Here is a 17,865-nt window from a genome sequence, read left to right on the forward strand (position 1 = left end):
AATATACAACATCCATTGCATCCCCTTTATCTATCCTACTTGTAATCTCCCCAAAGAATTCCAGGCAAGGTTTTGCCTGGCAAGGTCAGGCAAGATTTTGCCTGAAGGAAACCATGCTGACTTTGTCCAATCTTGTCCTGTGTCACCAAGTACTCCATAACCTCATCCATAACAATTGACTCTAACATCTTCCAAATTATTGAGGTCAGACTAGCTGGTCTATAATTTCCTTTCTGCTGCCTTCCTCCTTTCTTAAAGAGTGGAGTGACATTTGCGATTTTCCAGTCCTCTGGAACCATGCCACAGTTCAATGATTTTTGAAAGATCATTTCTCATGCCACCACAATCTCTAACGCTACCTCTTTCAGAACCCTAGGGTGCAGTTCATCTGGTCCAGGTGACTTATGTACCCTTGGGTCTTCTAGCTTTTTGAGCACCTTCTCCCTTGTAATAGTAACTGCACCCACTTCTCTTCCCTCACACCCTTCAACACCTGGCACCCTGTGTCTTCCACAGTGAAGACTGAAGCAAAATACACATTTAGTTCATCTTCCATCTCCTTGTCCCCCGTTATTATTTCTCCTGTCTGATTTTCTAGCAGTCCTATATTCACTCTCATCTCTCTTTTATTTTTTAAATATTTGAAAAGCTTTCACTTGATGCTGTTTGCTAGCTTGCTTTCATATTTCATCGTTTCCCTCCTAATGATTCTTCTTGTTGCTCACTGTAGGTTTTTTTAAAAAACTTCCCAAATTAGTCTTACCATTAATTTTTGCTTTGTTGTATGCCTTCTCTTTTGCTTTTACGTTAGTTTAATTAAGATGACCTACTCTGATGAACTATTTCAGTAATAGGACCCTTTACCTTGCCCGGTATGCACCCCCAACAATTCCACAATGAGAAACAAGCTCGGTGGATGGGATTTCTGGAATTTCAGAGCAGGTATACCACACATTTACCATAGTTATTCTCTTGTTTTGATAGGTGACTATCTTGTGGTCTAATATGACAGCCATAAAAAGCATTATTGGTGAGCAGGTAAGAAATGAGAATCAGTTTCGAAATATTGAGTATTACTATTTCTGCTCTGAAAAAATGACAATATGGATAAATTAGCCACTGCAATTAACAACACCAGATTATCCTGGGGGATAAATTGGACTCTCTCCCTACAGTACAACAACTCCACATTATCAGGCACCTTGGGACTTGTTATTTCTTTCTGTAGAAGATAAATTTTCAACAGTTTTTAATGTACAATACTACAATCCAGATCTAGATCTAAATCCAAAATCACATATCCTTTTTCTTTTGAATATTCTAGTTTCCTATTACTTCAGATTTAAATATCTACTTAACATATGGACTACAATACCTACTTTTTCTACTCCAAAAGAAAGTTATACGAATTGTAAATAAGAAAAGTTATTATGAGCCAACCAATCCTCTATTTATTCAACTAAACACTTTAAAATTCAGAGATTTTGTAGATTTCAAAATAAAAATTATGTATAAAGTAAAAAATGGACAGCTACCACAAAGTATCCAAAGATTTTTTAAAATGAGAGAAAGTCAACATGATTTGGGAGGAACATGTATATTTCAAAAACAAAGGATAAGAACAAATGTAAAAACTCATTGTATTTCAGTCAGAGGGGTGAATCTATGGAACAGTTGTAGTGAGAATTTAAAAACATGCACCACACTTAAGTTTAAAAAATAATTTAAAAATAATTTAATGAACAAATACAAAATACATGATTTAAAATGAATGGGAGTAATGTAAATAAATGATACATGGAATTGGATTTTGTGTTAAAAGATTATGAATTTTTTTGTTTTTGATGTGATGATTGACGCCAGATATGTTGTTGTATAAGTAAGAGGGGTAGGCATAATAAGCTGTTGCTTCAGCTTACACCCTTTCCGTCTGTTTTAAAGAATATCTATGTTTTTTTGTTGTAATTTTGTCCTATGAAATCATCATTGTAAATGATGCTTTTTGTTATGTTTGTACTGACCGAAATAAATTAATTTCATTCATTCATTCATTCATTCAATACCTTCCCATCATTAATTTAACAATAGACACGTTTCATCTGCTGGAAAGGTGGATGTGGAGAGTATGTTTCTTACGGTGGGGGTGTCCAGAACTAGAGGGCATAGCTCTCCTTATCTCAGAACAGAGGTAAGGAGGATTTTTTTAGCCAAAGAGTGGTGAATCTGTGGAATTCTCTGCCACAGACTGCAGTGGAGGCCAAGTCCGTGGGTATATTTAAACCAAAACCTGATTGGTCAGGGCAGCATGGTTATGGCGAGAAGGCAGGTGTATGGGGTTGAGTGGGATCCGGGATCAGCCACGATGGAATGGCGGAGCAGACTCGATGGGCTGAATGGCCTAATTCTGCTCCTATGTTCTATGGTCTTATAACTTTAACGTTATTTTGCAGTTGATCAAATCATACTATTTTGGACAGCAGTAAGGTTCCCTCTGGTGGCCATATGTGGAACCATAACAAATAGTTTGTTATAGGAACCAAAGGGCCCAAGTTTCATATTTCATAAAAATATAGAAGGGGGCAGTCGGCGCATCTAGTCTATGTCAGCTCTCAGAGCATTCTAATCAACCTGCTTACTCCATTTATGTCCAATAATCTTGACATTTACAACAGCTAATTAACTTATTTGCATGCCTTTGTAATATGGGAGGAGACCTGCACTGGTCGCAGGGAGAAAATTCCATGCAGACAGCACCCGAGGTCACTGAAGTTGTAGTGCAGCAGCTCTGGTAGCTGTGCCACAGTGCCAGCTTGGTGTCTGGTCTGATACATAAAGAATGGGCGAAGAGTCAGCAATAGCTAGGAAACATAGAAACATAGAAAATAGGTGCAGGAGTAGGCCATTCGGCCCTTCGAGCCTGCACCGCCATTCAGTATGATCATGGCTGATCATCCAACTCAGAAACCTGTACCTGCTTTCTCTCCGTACCCCCTGATCCCTTTAGCCACAAGGGCCACATCTAACTTCTTCTTAAATATAGCCAATGAACCGGCCTCAACTGTTTCCTGTGGCAGAGAATTCCACAGATTCACCACTCCCTGTGTGAAGAAGTTTTTCCTCATCTCGGTCCTAAAAGGCTTCCCCTTTATCCTTAAACTGTGACCCCTCGTTCTGGACTTCCCCAACATCGGAAACAATCTTCCTGCATCTAGCCTGTCCAATCCCTTTAGAATTTTATCTGTTTCAATAAGATCCCCCCTCAATCTTCTAAATTCCAGTGAGTATAAGCCTAGTCGATCCAGTCTTTCTTCATATGAAAGTCCTGCCATCCCAGGAATCAATCTGGTGAACCTCTGTACTCCCTCTATGGCAAGAATGTCTTTCCTCAGATTAGGGGACCAAAACTGCGCACGATATTCTAGATGTGGTCTCACCAAGGCCTTGTACAACTGCAGTAGAACCTCCCTGCTCCTGTACTCAAATCCTTTTGCTATGAATGCCAACATACCATTTGACTTTTTCACAATCTGCTGTACCTGCATGCCCACCTTCAATGACTGGTGTACAGTGACACCCAGGTCTCGTTGCATCTCCCCTTTCCCTAATCGGCCACCGTTCAGATAATAATCTGTTTTCCTGTTCTTGCAACCAAAATGGATAACCTCACATTTATCCACATTAAATTGCATCTGCCATGAATTTGCCCACTCACCAAACCTATACAAGTCACCCTGCATCCTCTTAGCATCCTCCTCACAGTTAACACTGCCGCCCAGCTTCGTGTCATCCACAAACTTGGAGATGCTGCATTTAAATCCCTCGTCTAAATCATTAATATATATTGTAAACAACTGGGGTCCCAGCACTGAGCCTCGCGGTACCCCACTAGTCACTGCCTGCCATTCTGAAAAGGTCCCGTTTACTCCCACTCTTTACTTCCTGTCTGCCAACCAATTCTCTATCCACATCAATACCATACCTCCAATACTGTGTGCTTTAAGTTTGCACACTAATCTCCTGTGTGGGACCTTGTCAAAAGCCTTTTGAAAATCTAAATATACCACATCCACTGGCTCTCCCCTATCCACTCTACTAGTTACATCTTCAAAAAATTCTATAAGATTCGTCAGACATGATTTTCCTTTCACAAATCCATGCTGACTTTGTCCGATGATTTCACCTCTTTCCAAATGTGCTGTTATCACATCTTTGATAACCGACTCTAGCATTTTCCCCACCACCGATGTCAGACTAACCGGTCTATAATTTCCCGGTTTCTCTCTCCCTCCTTTTTTAAAAAAGTGGGGTTACATTAGCCACCCTCCAATCCTCTGGAACTAATCCAGAATCTAAGGAGTTTTGAAAAATTATCACTAATGCATCCATTATTTCTTGGGCTACTTCCTTAAGCACTCTGGGATGCAGACCATCTGGCCCTGGGGATTTATCTGCCTTTAATCCCTTCAATTTACCTAACACAACTTCCCTACTAACATGTATTTCCCCCAGTTCCTCCATCTCACTAGACCCTCAGTCCCCTACTATTTCCGGAAGATTATTTATGTCCGCCTTATGCCCTACTTATGTCCTAGGATGTCAAGGAAGATTTGCGGAAAATTAGGAGATAAAGATTCAATGTGTGGTGATTATTGTAATCTATATGATAGCAAATGCAACATGCAATGCTGATCCTATGAACATACGGACAAGGAGAGGAGTAGCTCGTTCAGCCCTTTAAATAAAATGATAGCTCACATGGTTGCAGCTTCACCTCCACCCTCCTATCTTCTGCACACTCGTCTATCAAGTACCTATCTACCTCTGTCTTAAAATATATGAAGATTCTGCTTCTACTGCCTTTTGAGGAAGAGATTTTGTGATCTTTGAGAGAAATAAAATCAAATCATTTACTGCTTACAGCCACCGCTGATTTATAAAAAAGGACCCCGAATTCTGTATCCTCCCTCACAAGGAAACATATTCTATACATCCACCCTGTCTAGACTCCTCAGCATCTCAAATATTTCAGTCAAATCCCATCTCACCCTTCTAACAAGTCTTGCTATTCCGATTGTTCATCATCCCTTCCTATTATTAGTCTATTGAACTTTCCCTAAACTGTTTCAATTGCATTAAAATCTTTCATTCAGTAAGAGACCAACAAAGAATTCCATTTGTGATTTCACATGGAAGCATGCCCTCAATATTTCTGTGTTCATTCTCCTGCGATATAACATTCTGTTAACTTTGCCTGTTACCCACTGTACCTGCTCATGGGAAACTGTTCACCAGGACTCACAGATTTCTTTGTTTTTTTGAGCACTCGTAGTGCTATCTTAGTACTATCAGCAATTTTAATAAGCATACCATAAGTCCCTTCATTCAAGTCATTTATATGAAATTCCAAATCTAGTTCTAACTGAATCTAATCCAGCTCTAAATTCACTGATGACACAACAATGGTTGGCTTCATCAGCAACGATAAGGAAACAGCATACAAAGATTGTGGGAAAGGTGGGAGTAGGCTTTGCCAATGCTGTAGGCACTGCGTATGCAACCCTTCTGAAAAATGTCCTGAATGGAGGGGAGAGAGACCCCGACTATCCATTGCAGGGTCTTGATCTGATGCATTGTAATTCCCACACCAGGAGGTGATGTGGCTTGCCTGGACACTCTCGATGGTGCTCTGATAGAATGGGGGAATGGTCTCCAGAAGTGCAGGTGCAGTTGTGCTCTCTTGGCTGAAGATGTAGTGTTGAGGGACTAGGTGAAGTAGTCAGTAATGTGCACACCAATAAACTTAGTGTTCCTGACTCTGTCCACAGAGGAGCCACTGATGTGCAGTAAGGAGCAGTCAGCCCATACCTTCCTGAATTCCACAATCATCTCTTTAATCTTGTCCATGTTGAGGCTCGGGTTGTTTTGTTTACATCTGTCCACAAGCTCATTAGAAGGGTGAGATGGAATTCAACTGAAATATTTCAGATCATGGGGAAAGCTTGATGGCTCTGTGCCTGTACTCACTGGAGTTTAGAAGAATGATGGGCGGATCTGATTGAAACCTATTGAATGTTGAAAGGTCTGGATAGAGTAAACATGGAGAGGAGGTTTCCTATAGTTGAAGAGTCTAGGGCCAGAGGTCACAGCCTCAGAATTGAGGGATGTCTATTTAGAACAGAGATGAGGAAAAAATTATTCAGCTAGAGGGTAGTGAATCTGTGGAGTTCTTTGCTGTGGCGGTGCAAGTCAAGCCATTGGGTATATTTAAGATGGAGGTTGATAGGTTCTTGGTTAATCTGGGTGTCAAAAGTTATGGAGTAAAGGCAGGAGAATGGGGTTGAGCGGGATAATAAATCAGCCATGATGGAATAGCAAAGAAAATGGACCAAATGGCCTAATTCTGCTCCTCGGTCTTATGCTCTAAAATATATCAAAGGTATAAGACAGAATGTTTGGTGATATCCAAAAAGAAGGAGAATCCGATCTGCAGGCTGAGAATAAATGGGGAAGACAAAAAACAAGTACAGAACTTTTGCTACTTAGGAATCTGGGTGACATCAGATGACAAGAGCGACATGGACATCAAAAGAAGAATAGGGATGGCAAAAGACACCTTTACGAGAATGAAGAGTATACTGACCAACACTAAACTAGGCATGACAACCGGCCTCAGAGCACTGAAATGTTACGTTTATCCAGTTATGTTATATGGCTGAGAATGTTGGACAATATCTAGTAACATGAGGAAATGAATTGAAGCAGCAGAGATGTGGTTTTTGAGGAGGATCCAAAGAATATCATGGACGAAACGAATATCTAACGAGGATGTCATGAACAGAGCAAGCACCAAAAGAGAAATAATGTATGAGATCATGAAAAGGCAACGTAATTTCATTGGACATGTGATTAAGAAAGAGAAGTTAGAACGTACGGTAATTATGGGAAAGATTGAAGGGAAGAAAGCATGAGGAAGGCAAAGACAAATGATAATGGAGACAGCAGCCAGAGAACTGGAAATGAAGACCAATGAATTGATCCACTTGACCCGAAACAGGAGTGTGTGGGCCATGGCAGTCAAAGCTCAGACTGGGCATGGCACCTGATGGTGATGATGATGATGATAAGACAAGGACATTTCTTAAGAAATACTGCAAATTCTTTTTGAACTAGATCAGAGCAACTAAAGATGTCTAGCCAATCTTTGGGATGATGGGTATGACTAAAGATATTTGACAGATTATTCATTCTATCTTCTCACTTGTTGATATCTCCATTCTTTTATGAGGAACATTTCTGCATTATCTATTAGCTCTCTAACAAAGCATCTTGCCATTGCTAATTTGGTTTCCATTGGTTGCCATGATGATTTTTCCTTTTACCATGTAATGGTATCCCTATCTGAGAACACTGACCTAATGCAACACAGATCCATGTAGGTCACACAGAATTGTGCATCCTATGTGTGGACTGAGAGCTTGTGGCTGTAAAATCCACCACTGGAGAAATATTGTCATTCTGTGCCATTGCCCAGTCTTATTCTGAAACAAAGTGGACAATTGTTAATGCATTTGCAAATGCATATAAAGGACATAAAAGCTGATTGATATGCTCGTGTAGAGATTGGATTGTCCTGTGGATGCCCAGAGGAAATGAAGGTCAACCTGCATCTTACCATGAACTGCTGCAGGCCACAGGCAACAAAGTCAGTCAGGCGGCATCTATGTATAGAGAAAGAGTCAACAACCAATTGTAAGAACATAAAAAGTGATTAAAGTAGTTTTCCAATGCAGAGAAGGCAATGGCAGGATTAGAACAAAGGGATGAGTTGTAGAAGGTGTCTGGTGGTGGAATCTGTTATCAGGGCCTTTTCTGATTCAGGAATGAACTGAAGCTGACTTCCCTGAGAATGCCATCTTGTTCCATTTCATTTCAAAGTCAGTTCAGGCATATTCACTTGATTTACACCAAACATATCCGCACTACACACTTCCCTTCTTACCGGATTTTCCCAATACAAAGGAAGTAAAAATAGTATGTCTGATAACTTGTCACTGCTAACAATGAGAACATGTGTTAGCCAATGTTGATATCTGATTCTTTGACCGTCACATCTCTGGGTTTTGCTTTGCAGGTGGCAGCGTATTTTGGTTATACAGTGACCGTCTTGGATATAAACAGTGATGGGTAAGGATCCATCCATTCTCTCTCCAAAGTAAGATGCAACCATTTGCTTGTGAATGTGATAGCTTTAAAATGTTTCCAATCAGCTCAAGGGATCAATATTACAGGCATTTTTAAAATCAGGATAATTTTCATAAATCCATTATATTGCTTTTACCATAATGTATTCAAAGTTGTTTATTTCCATTAAATGGTAGAGATTATTTGATACTTTCCAGTGATGGTCTGAAGTTCCCCATGGATTGATAGCTCAGTTCATCTTCCTTCACTTGTTTAAGTCACTTGTATGTGAAACCACCTGGTTTCCTTGGCTGCGTAACTCTAGGGAAGACACACTCTGGTCCCGCCAATCCCGTGAGATTGAGACGGTTCTCCCACCCCAAACCCCAGTTTGTGTGGATGCTGTGCAATTTGCAACCCTGTTACAACTCAGTGCCAAGAAACAACAGACAGCACACTGCATACAATTAAAGGAATTATATTTATGAATCTTAACTAAAGGGTTAGTAAAGAAACGAAATAAAAAACAAAATGAGCCCATTCTAATTAAACAGTCAAATGTGCACAAGTTGCAGCTCATCTTGAACTTCTCTGTCACGAACGTGATGGGCCCTCTGTCTGCATGAATACACACACCACCTTCCTAACGTCGCTCGCAATCTATCTCGAATAAATGGGTCTCCCCACCGGGTTGTATCCTACAACCGCCTCTCTCCAGTGTCTTCTTTCGCCCTCTCATACCGAACAAAAGACCCAAGACCAACCTTCGTGTCCCTCATCAAAAACATCCCCCCGCCCATTCCACCATCCTAATTGGATGGCACACATTCCTCATCATCCCTTTCCTTCATCAATAACCCAAACAGACTGAAATCAGAACAGACTGCTCTTACAGAACTGCAAGGACCTGGATCCACTGCAATTTGCCTATCGTCACAATAGGTCAATGGCAGACGCAATCTCAATGGCTCTCCACACAGCTTTAGACCACCTGGACAACACAAACACCTACGTCAGGATGCTGTTCATTGACTATAGCTCAGCACTTAACACCATCACTCCCGCAATCCTGATTGAGAAGTTGCAGAAGCTGGGCTTCTGTACCTCCCTCTGAAATTGGATCCTCGACTTCCTAACTGGAAGACCACAGTCTGTGCAGATTGATAATAACATCTCCACCTCGCTGACAATCAACACTGGTGCACCTCAGGGGTGTGTGCTTAGCCCACTGCTCTACTCTCGATATACACATGACTGTGTGGCTAGACGTTGCTCAAATACCATCTATAAATTTGCTGACGATACAACCATTGTTGGCAGAATCTCAGATGGAGATGAGAGGGTGTACAGGAACGAGATATGTTCACTGGTGGAGGGGTGCCGCAGCAACAACCTGGCACTCAATGTCAGTAAGACGAAAGAGTTGATTGTGGACTTCAGAAAGGGTAAGACAAAGGAACACATACCAATCCTCATACAGGGATCAGAAGTGGAGAGAATGAGCAGCTTCAAGTTCCTGGGTGTCAAGATCGCTGAGGATCTAACCTGGTCCCAACATATCAATACAGTTATAAAGAAGGGAAGACAGCGGCTATACTTTATTAGGAGTTTGAAGAGATTTGGCATGTCAACAAAAGCACTCAAAAACTTCTACAGATGTACCATGGAGAGCATTCTGACAGGCTGCATCACTGTCTGGTATGGAGGGGCTACTGCACAGGACTGAAAGAAGCTGCAGAAGGTTGTAAACCTAGTCAGCTCCATTTTGGGTACTAGCCTACAAAGTACCCAGGACATCTTCAGGGAGCGGTGTCTCAGAAAGGCAGCGTCCATTATTAAAGACCTCCAGCACCCAGGGCATGCCCTTTTCTCACTGTTACCATCAGGTAGGAGGTACAGAAGCCTGAAGGCACACACTCAGCGATTCAGGACCAGCTTCTTCCCCTCTGCCATCCGATTCCTAAATAGACATTGAATCCTTGGATACTACCTCACTTTTTAAATATCTATTATTTCTGTTTTTGCATTATTTTTAATCTATTCAATATACATATATGTACTTACTGTGATTTATTTATTTATTTTTTTCTTTCTAGATTACATATTGCATTGAACTGCTGCTGCTAAGTTAACAAATTTCACGTCACATGCTGGTGATAGTAAACCTGATTCTGATTCTGGCCCAGGCCCTTTCAGTTTATTTTATTATTATATTATTCCTGGTTATTTATGGGCCTCTCTGTCTGTTATGCAGGAGAGATGATATTTTAGTTGGAGCTCCACTGTTTATGAACCGAGGACAGGATGGCAAACTGCACGAGCTTGGGCGGATGTACGTTTATTTACAGGAGGAACCTGGAGTCTTCGTAGAACCACCACAGACCTTAACAGGGACAGACAAATATGGCAGATTTGGAAGTGCCATCACCTCCCTTGGGGACCTGGATTATGATGGATACAAGGGTAAGTCAGCAGTGGATAATTTTTACAGATCTTGCACAGAGGTAAAATTTACAGTTCTAGGGGACATATCATGCACTAAATGCAAATGTAAAATTATATTTTAAAACTATTTCTCTCTGCTCCAACTTGTAGCTAAGAGAGTCATTTGCTGGTTCAACCTACAAACCCACTATAACTGAACTGTAGCATCTACAAAGGGTATGGTTTGCATTCTGCCAGCAGTGCAAAGAGCATATTGCACTTAATCCCGAATCATTTGAGACCTGGGGAATGCTGGAGAGTAATTCTTGTTGGAATTTGACTATTTTCTAGGAAATTATAACATTGATCTCCCTTGGCTTTAACCTTACTTCACTGCTTTGTTTATTCTTGCATCCTTGTTTGGGTATGGGTATAATGAAGTCTGTAGTTTAGTGCTCCTTTCAGGTTCCAAACTCACCATGAGGTGTTTAGTTTGTTTCTGTTATGCCCTTGTAATTATTTCAATTAGTATTAATTGCATACAGATATTCAGCTGTGGATTGTAGAATGGCTACCTGATGGCTTTTTAGAGCAGCTTGTGGTTGAGCCCACTAGGGGAAAGATTATTCTGGATTGGGTATTGTGTAATGAATTGGATTTGATTAGGGAGCTTAAGGTAAAGTAACCCTTAGGGACCAGCAACTATAATATGATCAAATTCACCCTGCAGTTTGAGAGGGAGAAGCTAAAGTCAGATATATCAGTATTACAGTGGAGTAAATGGAATTATAGAGGCATGAGAGAGGAGCTGGCCAAAGTTGATTAGAAGGGGACATTAGCAGGGATGATAGCAGAACAGCAACAGCTGGAGTTTCTGGAGGACATTCAGAAAGTGCAAGGAAGATACATCCCAAAGAAAAGGAGGCAAGGGAACTCAAAAACAACATAGAAGCAAAAGAGAGGGCATATAATAAAGTGAAAATTAGTGGAAGTTATAGGATTGGAAAACTTTTAAAAACTAACAGAAGTCAGCTAAATATCCATAAGCAGGGAAAAGATGAAATATGAAGCTAAGTTAGCCAATAATATCAAAGAAGATACCAAAAGTTTTTTTCAGATATATAAAGAGCAAAAAGAGGTGCGAGTAGGAATCAGACCACTGGAAAATGACACTGAAGAGGTAGTTATGGGGGGGACAAATAAAATGGCAGACAAACTGAATAAGTATTTTGTATCCACCTTCACTGTGGAAGACATTAGCAGTGTACTGGAAATGAGAGAGTATCGGGGGCAGAAGTGAGTGTAATTGCAATTACTAGGGAAAAAGTGCTTGGGAAACTGAAAGGTCTGAAGGTAGGTAGGTCATCTGGACCAGATGGTGCACACCCCAGAGTTCTGAAAGAAATGGTTGAAGAGATTGTAGTGGCATTAGTAATGATCTTTCAAAAATCACTAGATTCTGGTATTGTTCTGGAGGACTGGAAAAACTACAAATGTCACTCTGCTCTTCAAGAATGGAGGGAAGCAAAAGAAAGGAAATTATAGGCTAATTAGACTGACCTCAGTGGTTGGGAAGATTTTGGAGTCAATTGTTAAGGTTGTGGTTTCGGAGTACGTGGAGGCACATGATAAAACAGGCCAAAGTCAGCATGGTTTCCTTGAGGGAAAATTTTGCCTGACAAATCTGTTGGAATTCTTTGAGGAATTAACAAGCAGGATAGACAAAGGAGAATCGGTTGATGTTGTGTACTTGGATTTTCAGAAAGCCTTTGACAAGGTGCTGCACATGAGGAAGCAGGGAGGCTGCAGAAGGACTTAGACATATTAGCAGAGTAGACAAAGTAGTGGCAGATGGAATACAGTATTAGGAAGTATATGGTATGGTCATGCACTTTGTAAGAAAGAACAAAAGCGTAACCTATTTTCTAAACAGAGAAAATTCAACAGTCTAGGTGATGCAGGATTTCCTAAAGGTTAACTTGCAGGTTGAGTCAGTGGTGAGGAAGGCAAATGCAATATTAGCATTCACTTCCAGAGGACTGGAATATAAAAGCAAGGATGCAATGTTGAGGGTTTAGAAAGCACTGGTGAGGCCTCACTTGAGTACTGTGAGCAGTTAGTAGTCCCTTATCTGAGAAAGGATGTGCTGACATTGGATAGGGTTCAGAGGAGGTTCACAAGAATGATTCTGTGATTGAAGGGATAATCGTATGAGGAGCGTTTGATGGCTCTGGGCCTGTATTCACAGGAATTCAGAAGAATGAGGGGGGAATCTAATTGAAACCTATCAAATGGTGAAAGGCCTAGATAGAGAGGAAGTGGAGAAGATGTTTCCTTTCATAGAAGTCAACAGCACAATACAGGCCCTTCCACCCACAATGTTGTGCCGACCATGTAACTTTGGGAGATGCGTGGGGGAGTCTAGGACCAGAGGTTGCAGCCTCAGAATAGAGGAACTTCAATTTAGAATGGAGATGAGGATGAATTTCTTTAGCCAGAGAGTGGGGAATCTGTGGAATTTGTTGCCACAAGTGGCTGCGGAGGCCAAGTCATTGGGTATGTTTAAGGCAGAGGTTGATAGGTTCTTGATTAGTCATACTGTGAAAGATTACAGGGAGATGGCAGGAGAATGGGGTTGAGAGGGAAAATGGATTAGCCATGATGAAATGGCAGAGCAGACTCGAAGGGCCAAATGGCCTAATTCTGCTCCTATCTCTTATAGTCACATGGTCTTGTGCGATTGTCCCATGTCTAATTACTCAAGAGCTGGCTTGGGGAGTGGGGTAAGATTATGAGAGGACATATGGTATGAAGTAGATTAACAATCTGGTTTTTCAAACTAATTACAAGTCTTTATACTTTGAGTCATATATGTTTTATTGTATATCCCCTAGGTAAGATTATAGCCCTCTGAATTGCTTCTCTAGAAATCATCTGAACTCCTCCTGTAACAGTATGACAGAGATCAAGTCTTGGAAATTATCTAAATCTATGTCCCAAGTAAATGTATAACTTCCCCTTCTTTCAAAAGCAAAAGCTGTAAGTGAAATTCAGAGATTATTGAACAATACTGAGGATTATGGATGGAAGGGAAATGAAGGAGACTTTGTTCATATCTTTATTTTATTTTAATTATCAAGATACAGTGCAGAATAGTCCCTTCTGACCCTTTGAGCCTCTCCAGTCAGCAACCCCCAATTTAACCCTGCCTAATCACAGAACAACTTGCAATGATCAATTAACCTATCTTTGGACTGTGGGAGGAAACCAGAGCACCCGGAGGAAACGTACAGATTCCTTACAGGCAGTGGCGGGAATTGAACCTGGCTTGCTGGTACTGTAAAGCGTTGTGCTAACCACTATGCTACCGTGCTGCCTCTGGAACTGCAATATTTTCTTCCCTTTGAAGCAACTTGTATTCTTTATTTAAAGTACACCTGCTGACATAATCTTTGCCAATGCCTGAGTTAGATTGTAATGGGATACAACTGTCTCTACAGATGTAGCAGTTGGAGCCCCATTTGCTGGTGAAGATGGTAAAGGAAGGGTGTTTGTTTACCTGGGACATGCGACTGGCCTCTACCAAAAGCCTTTTCAAGAACTGAAGGGAAGTTGGACTCCTGATGTGATATCAGCAGGATTTGGCTTTGCATTGAAAGGAGGTTCGGATATTGATGAAAATCATTTCCCAGGTAAAGTTTTAAATCTCCATGTTTCTTGGATATGGTTGTGTAGCTCAAATATATATTTAACTTATTTGAACACTGTAAAATGTCGGACATAAGCTGAGCATTTCTCATTGATGGTTTTGTAATATCAATGCTCTTTTGGAATGAAAGGTATTGGAGGGGTAGGGAGAAGCAAAGCTGGTGTCTGGGAATAGGTCTCCAGAAAGCAGATCCACTGAATAAAGACACCTTATAGTGATACTGAACAGGGCCTTTCTAGACAAGCAAATAGAAATGAGTAAGATGTACTTTGGGGAGTAATAACCACACCTGGTTGTTCTTGAGGAACATCCTATCTCTTAGTAGCCTGTTATAAATGTGCTGGGTTAACCCACATTTATAGAAGGGAAAATAGGATACCCAGGATTGTCTTCCATAAGCTTTCAGTTATTTCATATTTTCAGATTAGATGTAGCCTGAGAAATAGAGATCACCAGTAAATCACATGGGAACACAACAGCCAGTGTGGATTAAATTAGCTGTTGAATTCAGTGCATTTTGTTGCACATCAGAGAAAAATAAACTATTGGTGTGAAGGCTGGTGTAATGCTGAGATAGTGTACTAAAACTAGCACAAAGAAATTGGAAGGATTACATGGGTTCTAAAGAGCTAGCATGTTTAACTGGGATACTCCCTGTAGTATGAGCTGACAGCACTCTCTAGTGGAGAACCTAATATTCACTGAAAAAACAGTGATAGCTTTATTGGGCACACCTGCTTGTAGTACAAATATCTAGTGAGCCAATCATGTGGCAGCAATTCAATGCATGAAAGCATGGGCAAAAAGTTCAGTTCTTGTTCACATCGAACATCAGAATGGGGAAGAAATGTGATCTAAGTGACTTTGACCATGGAATGATTGTTGATGCCAGACAGAGTGGTTTGAGTATCTCAGAACCTGCTGATCTCCTGGGCTTTTCACACACAACACTCTCTAGAGTTAGGAGTGGCATGCTGGCATAACACTATTACAGCACCAGCGACCTGGGTTCTGCTTTCTGCAAGGAGTTTGTACATTCTCCCCATGACTGTGTGGGCTTCCTCCAAGGGCTCCGGTTTCACTCCATGTTCTAAAGATGATGAGTTAGTAGGTTAATTGATCTCATGGGTATAATTGGGTAGCGCAGGCTCGTTGGGCCAGAAGGGCCTGGTACTGTGCTGTATTGCTAAATAAAAATAAAGTTTACAGAGAATGGTACAAAAAAATCAAAAAGCATCCAGTGAGCAGTAGGTCTGTGGTTCAAGCTGCCTTGTTAATGAGGGAGTCAGAGGGGAATAGCCAAACTGGTTCAAGCTAACAGGAAGATGTCAGTAACTCAAATAACCAGGTGTTACAACAGTGGTGTGCAGAAGAGCATCTCTGGATGTGCTACGTGTCAAGCCTTGACGTGGATGGTCTATAGCAGCAGAAGACAATGTACATAACTCAGTGGCCACTTTATTAGGTACAGGGGGTATTTAGTAAAGTGACCACTAAGTGTATAAGCAAATGATTGATTGTTTTATATTCTTGAAGAATATTTCTGAGTAATGTTTTAGCAAGAGCAAAATAAAAAGGTACACATTGCATGTAGCCTGGCAGTTTTGTTACCATCTGTGAAGTAAATGAAAACCAGGCAAATAATTTATTAAAAGTGAAATTTGCCTTTTGAAGTGATGTAGGATTTCAGCTGTGCCACCACGACCTGGCAGCCTATTTAATTCTGAATTCAATAAATTGGATCAGTCGTGGACTAACTATGAAGACTGGCCTTTGCTGCCATTGAGGAAATATTCAACAGATTTGTTGCCACTGACAGTGAAAGCAATTTATCACTGACTCTGAGTTGAAAGAGACTTCAGTCTCACACTATAAGGCTGCACCTTGAACTTTCAGATGCAGACCTTCCCAGAGCAGAATGGAAATGAAACTGGCCTTATGAGAGTTTCAAGCAAAGAAATTAAGTTTAGAACTTTCTTACAGTGATGTCACCAAAACAGAAGCAGTTCTTTGATATGGCCTAAGTTGCTCTTAGAGATGAACATTACTTCTAATTCAATTGAACTGGAATTGCACCAAAGATCAGGTCCAGTATCATGAAACAATGACTTGAAAGTCAGCTGTGATTGTCCCACTGTACCCAAACATAGAGTTCCCCTAATGCAGAGAGTATGCCAGCTCAGTAGTGGAACTGTGTCAAGGACAGTAAAAGCAGCAAGTATCTAGACAAGCACTTGAATTACTGAGGCAGAAAAGGCTACAGCCCAGGTGCTGGTAAATGAGAAAGAGCCTGTTTCTGTGCCGTTTGACTCTGCGACTGTGCCCTAGCATGGCAACAGCATTAGCGGGACTCCGTTCCAGAGGAGTGACAGCGCCAATGTAATTAACTCGACCCTGCCCTGTCCAGCATGGTATGTCTGTATTTATTGCACATTCAGCAACTTTGTTGTGCCATTGGCCAATGAATTGTGAAAGCTGGTAATGAAAAGCAATGTGTTATTTTGACCTCAGATGGGGTAAACAATCTTCAATTCCTTGAGACAGTTTTATAACATCAGAGAAATTCACGGATGCATCAGTGGGAACTCCTCAAGACTACATGGTTAGTTGCAAGATGCTCCATGCAAATGCCTTTATGTGTGCCCTTCCTTGTTTTACAGATTTGATTGTTGGTGCTCATGATGCCGATAATGTTCTGGTGTACAGGTGAGGACCTCCACACAACTTCAGCATATTTCTTCAACTTAATCAGCAGTCGCCTCCCCAAGGATCTCTGTCTCTAATTAAGTATCCACTGAATTATTTAAATCGCCAATACACAGCCCTATCTCAACATACACTAGCAATATGCCAGAGGTTTGAGCGTGGCAGGGAGCATAAGTGTATGAAGTTACCATAACTAGAGAGAAGATTCTTGGGAAACTGAAAGTTATGAAGGTAGATAAGTCACCTGGACCAGATGGTGTACACCTTAGGGTTCTGAAAGAGGTGGCTGAAGAGATTGTGGAGGCATTAGAAATGATTTTTCAAGAATCATTAGATTCTGACATGGTTCGGAGGAATGGAAAATTGCAAATGCCATTCCACTCTTCAGGAAGGGAGAGAGGCAGCAGAAAGGAAACTATAGACCAGTTAGTCTGACCTCAGTGGTTGGGAAAATGCTGGAATCAATTGTTAAGGATGTGTTTCGGAATCCTTGGAGGCACATGATAAAATAGGCCGCAGTCAGCATGGTTTCCTTAACAGAAAATCTCAACAAATCTGTTGGAATTCTTTGAAGTAATAAAAAAAACAGGATAGACAAAGAAGAATCGGTGAATGTTGTGTACTTGGATTTTCAGAAGGCCTTTGACAAACTGCCACACATGAGGCTGCTTAACAAATTAAGAGCCCATGGTGTTACAGGAAAGTTACCAACATGGATAAAGCAGTAGCTGACTGGCAGGAGGCAAAGAGTGGGAATAAAGAGAGCCTTTTCTGGCTGGCTGCTGGTGACTAGTGGTGTTCCACAGCAGTTTCTGTTAGGACCAATTCTTTTTACATTATATGTC

General features: G+C 41.0%; 1 protein-coding gene across 1 annotated transcript in view; it reads left to right on the forward strand.

Moving 5' to 3' along the window:
• The window catches only part of LOC140741028 (integrin alpha-8-like), a 157,045-nt gene that overhangs the window by 64,779 nt on the left and 74,401 nt on the right, over window positions 1–17,865 (forward strand). Inside the window, exons 10-14 of the mRNA XM_073070660.1 lie at window positions 985–1,038; window positions 8,132–8,184; window positions 10,436–10,644; window positions 14,106–14,297; window positions 16,975–17,020. Coding sequence (XP_072926761.1) covers window positions 985–1,038; window positions 8,132–8,184; window positions 10,436–10,644; window positions 14,106–14,297; window positions 16,975–17,020 — 554 coding nt within the window. The remainder of the gene's footprint in view (window positions 1–984; window positions 1,039–8,131; window positions 8,185–10,435; window positions 10,645–14,105; window positions 14,298–16,974; window positions 17,021–17,865) is intronic.

This window comes from Hemitrygon akajei, chromosome 18 (assembly GCF_048418815.1).
Source record: "Hemitrygon akajei chromosome 18, sHemAka1.3, whole genome shotgun sequence".
Lineage (NCBI taxonomy): Eukaryota > Metazoa > Chordata > Chondrichthyes > Myliobatiformes > Dasyatidae > Hemitrygon > Hemitrygon akajei.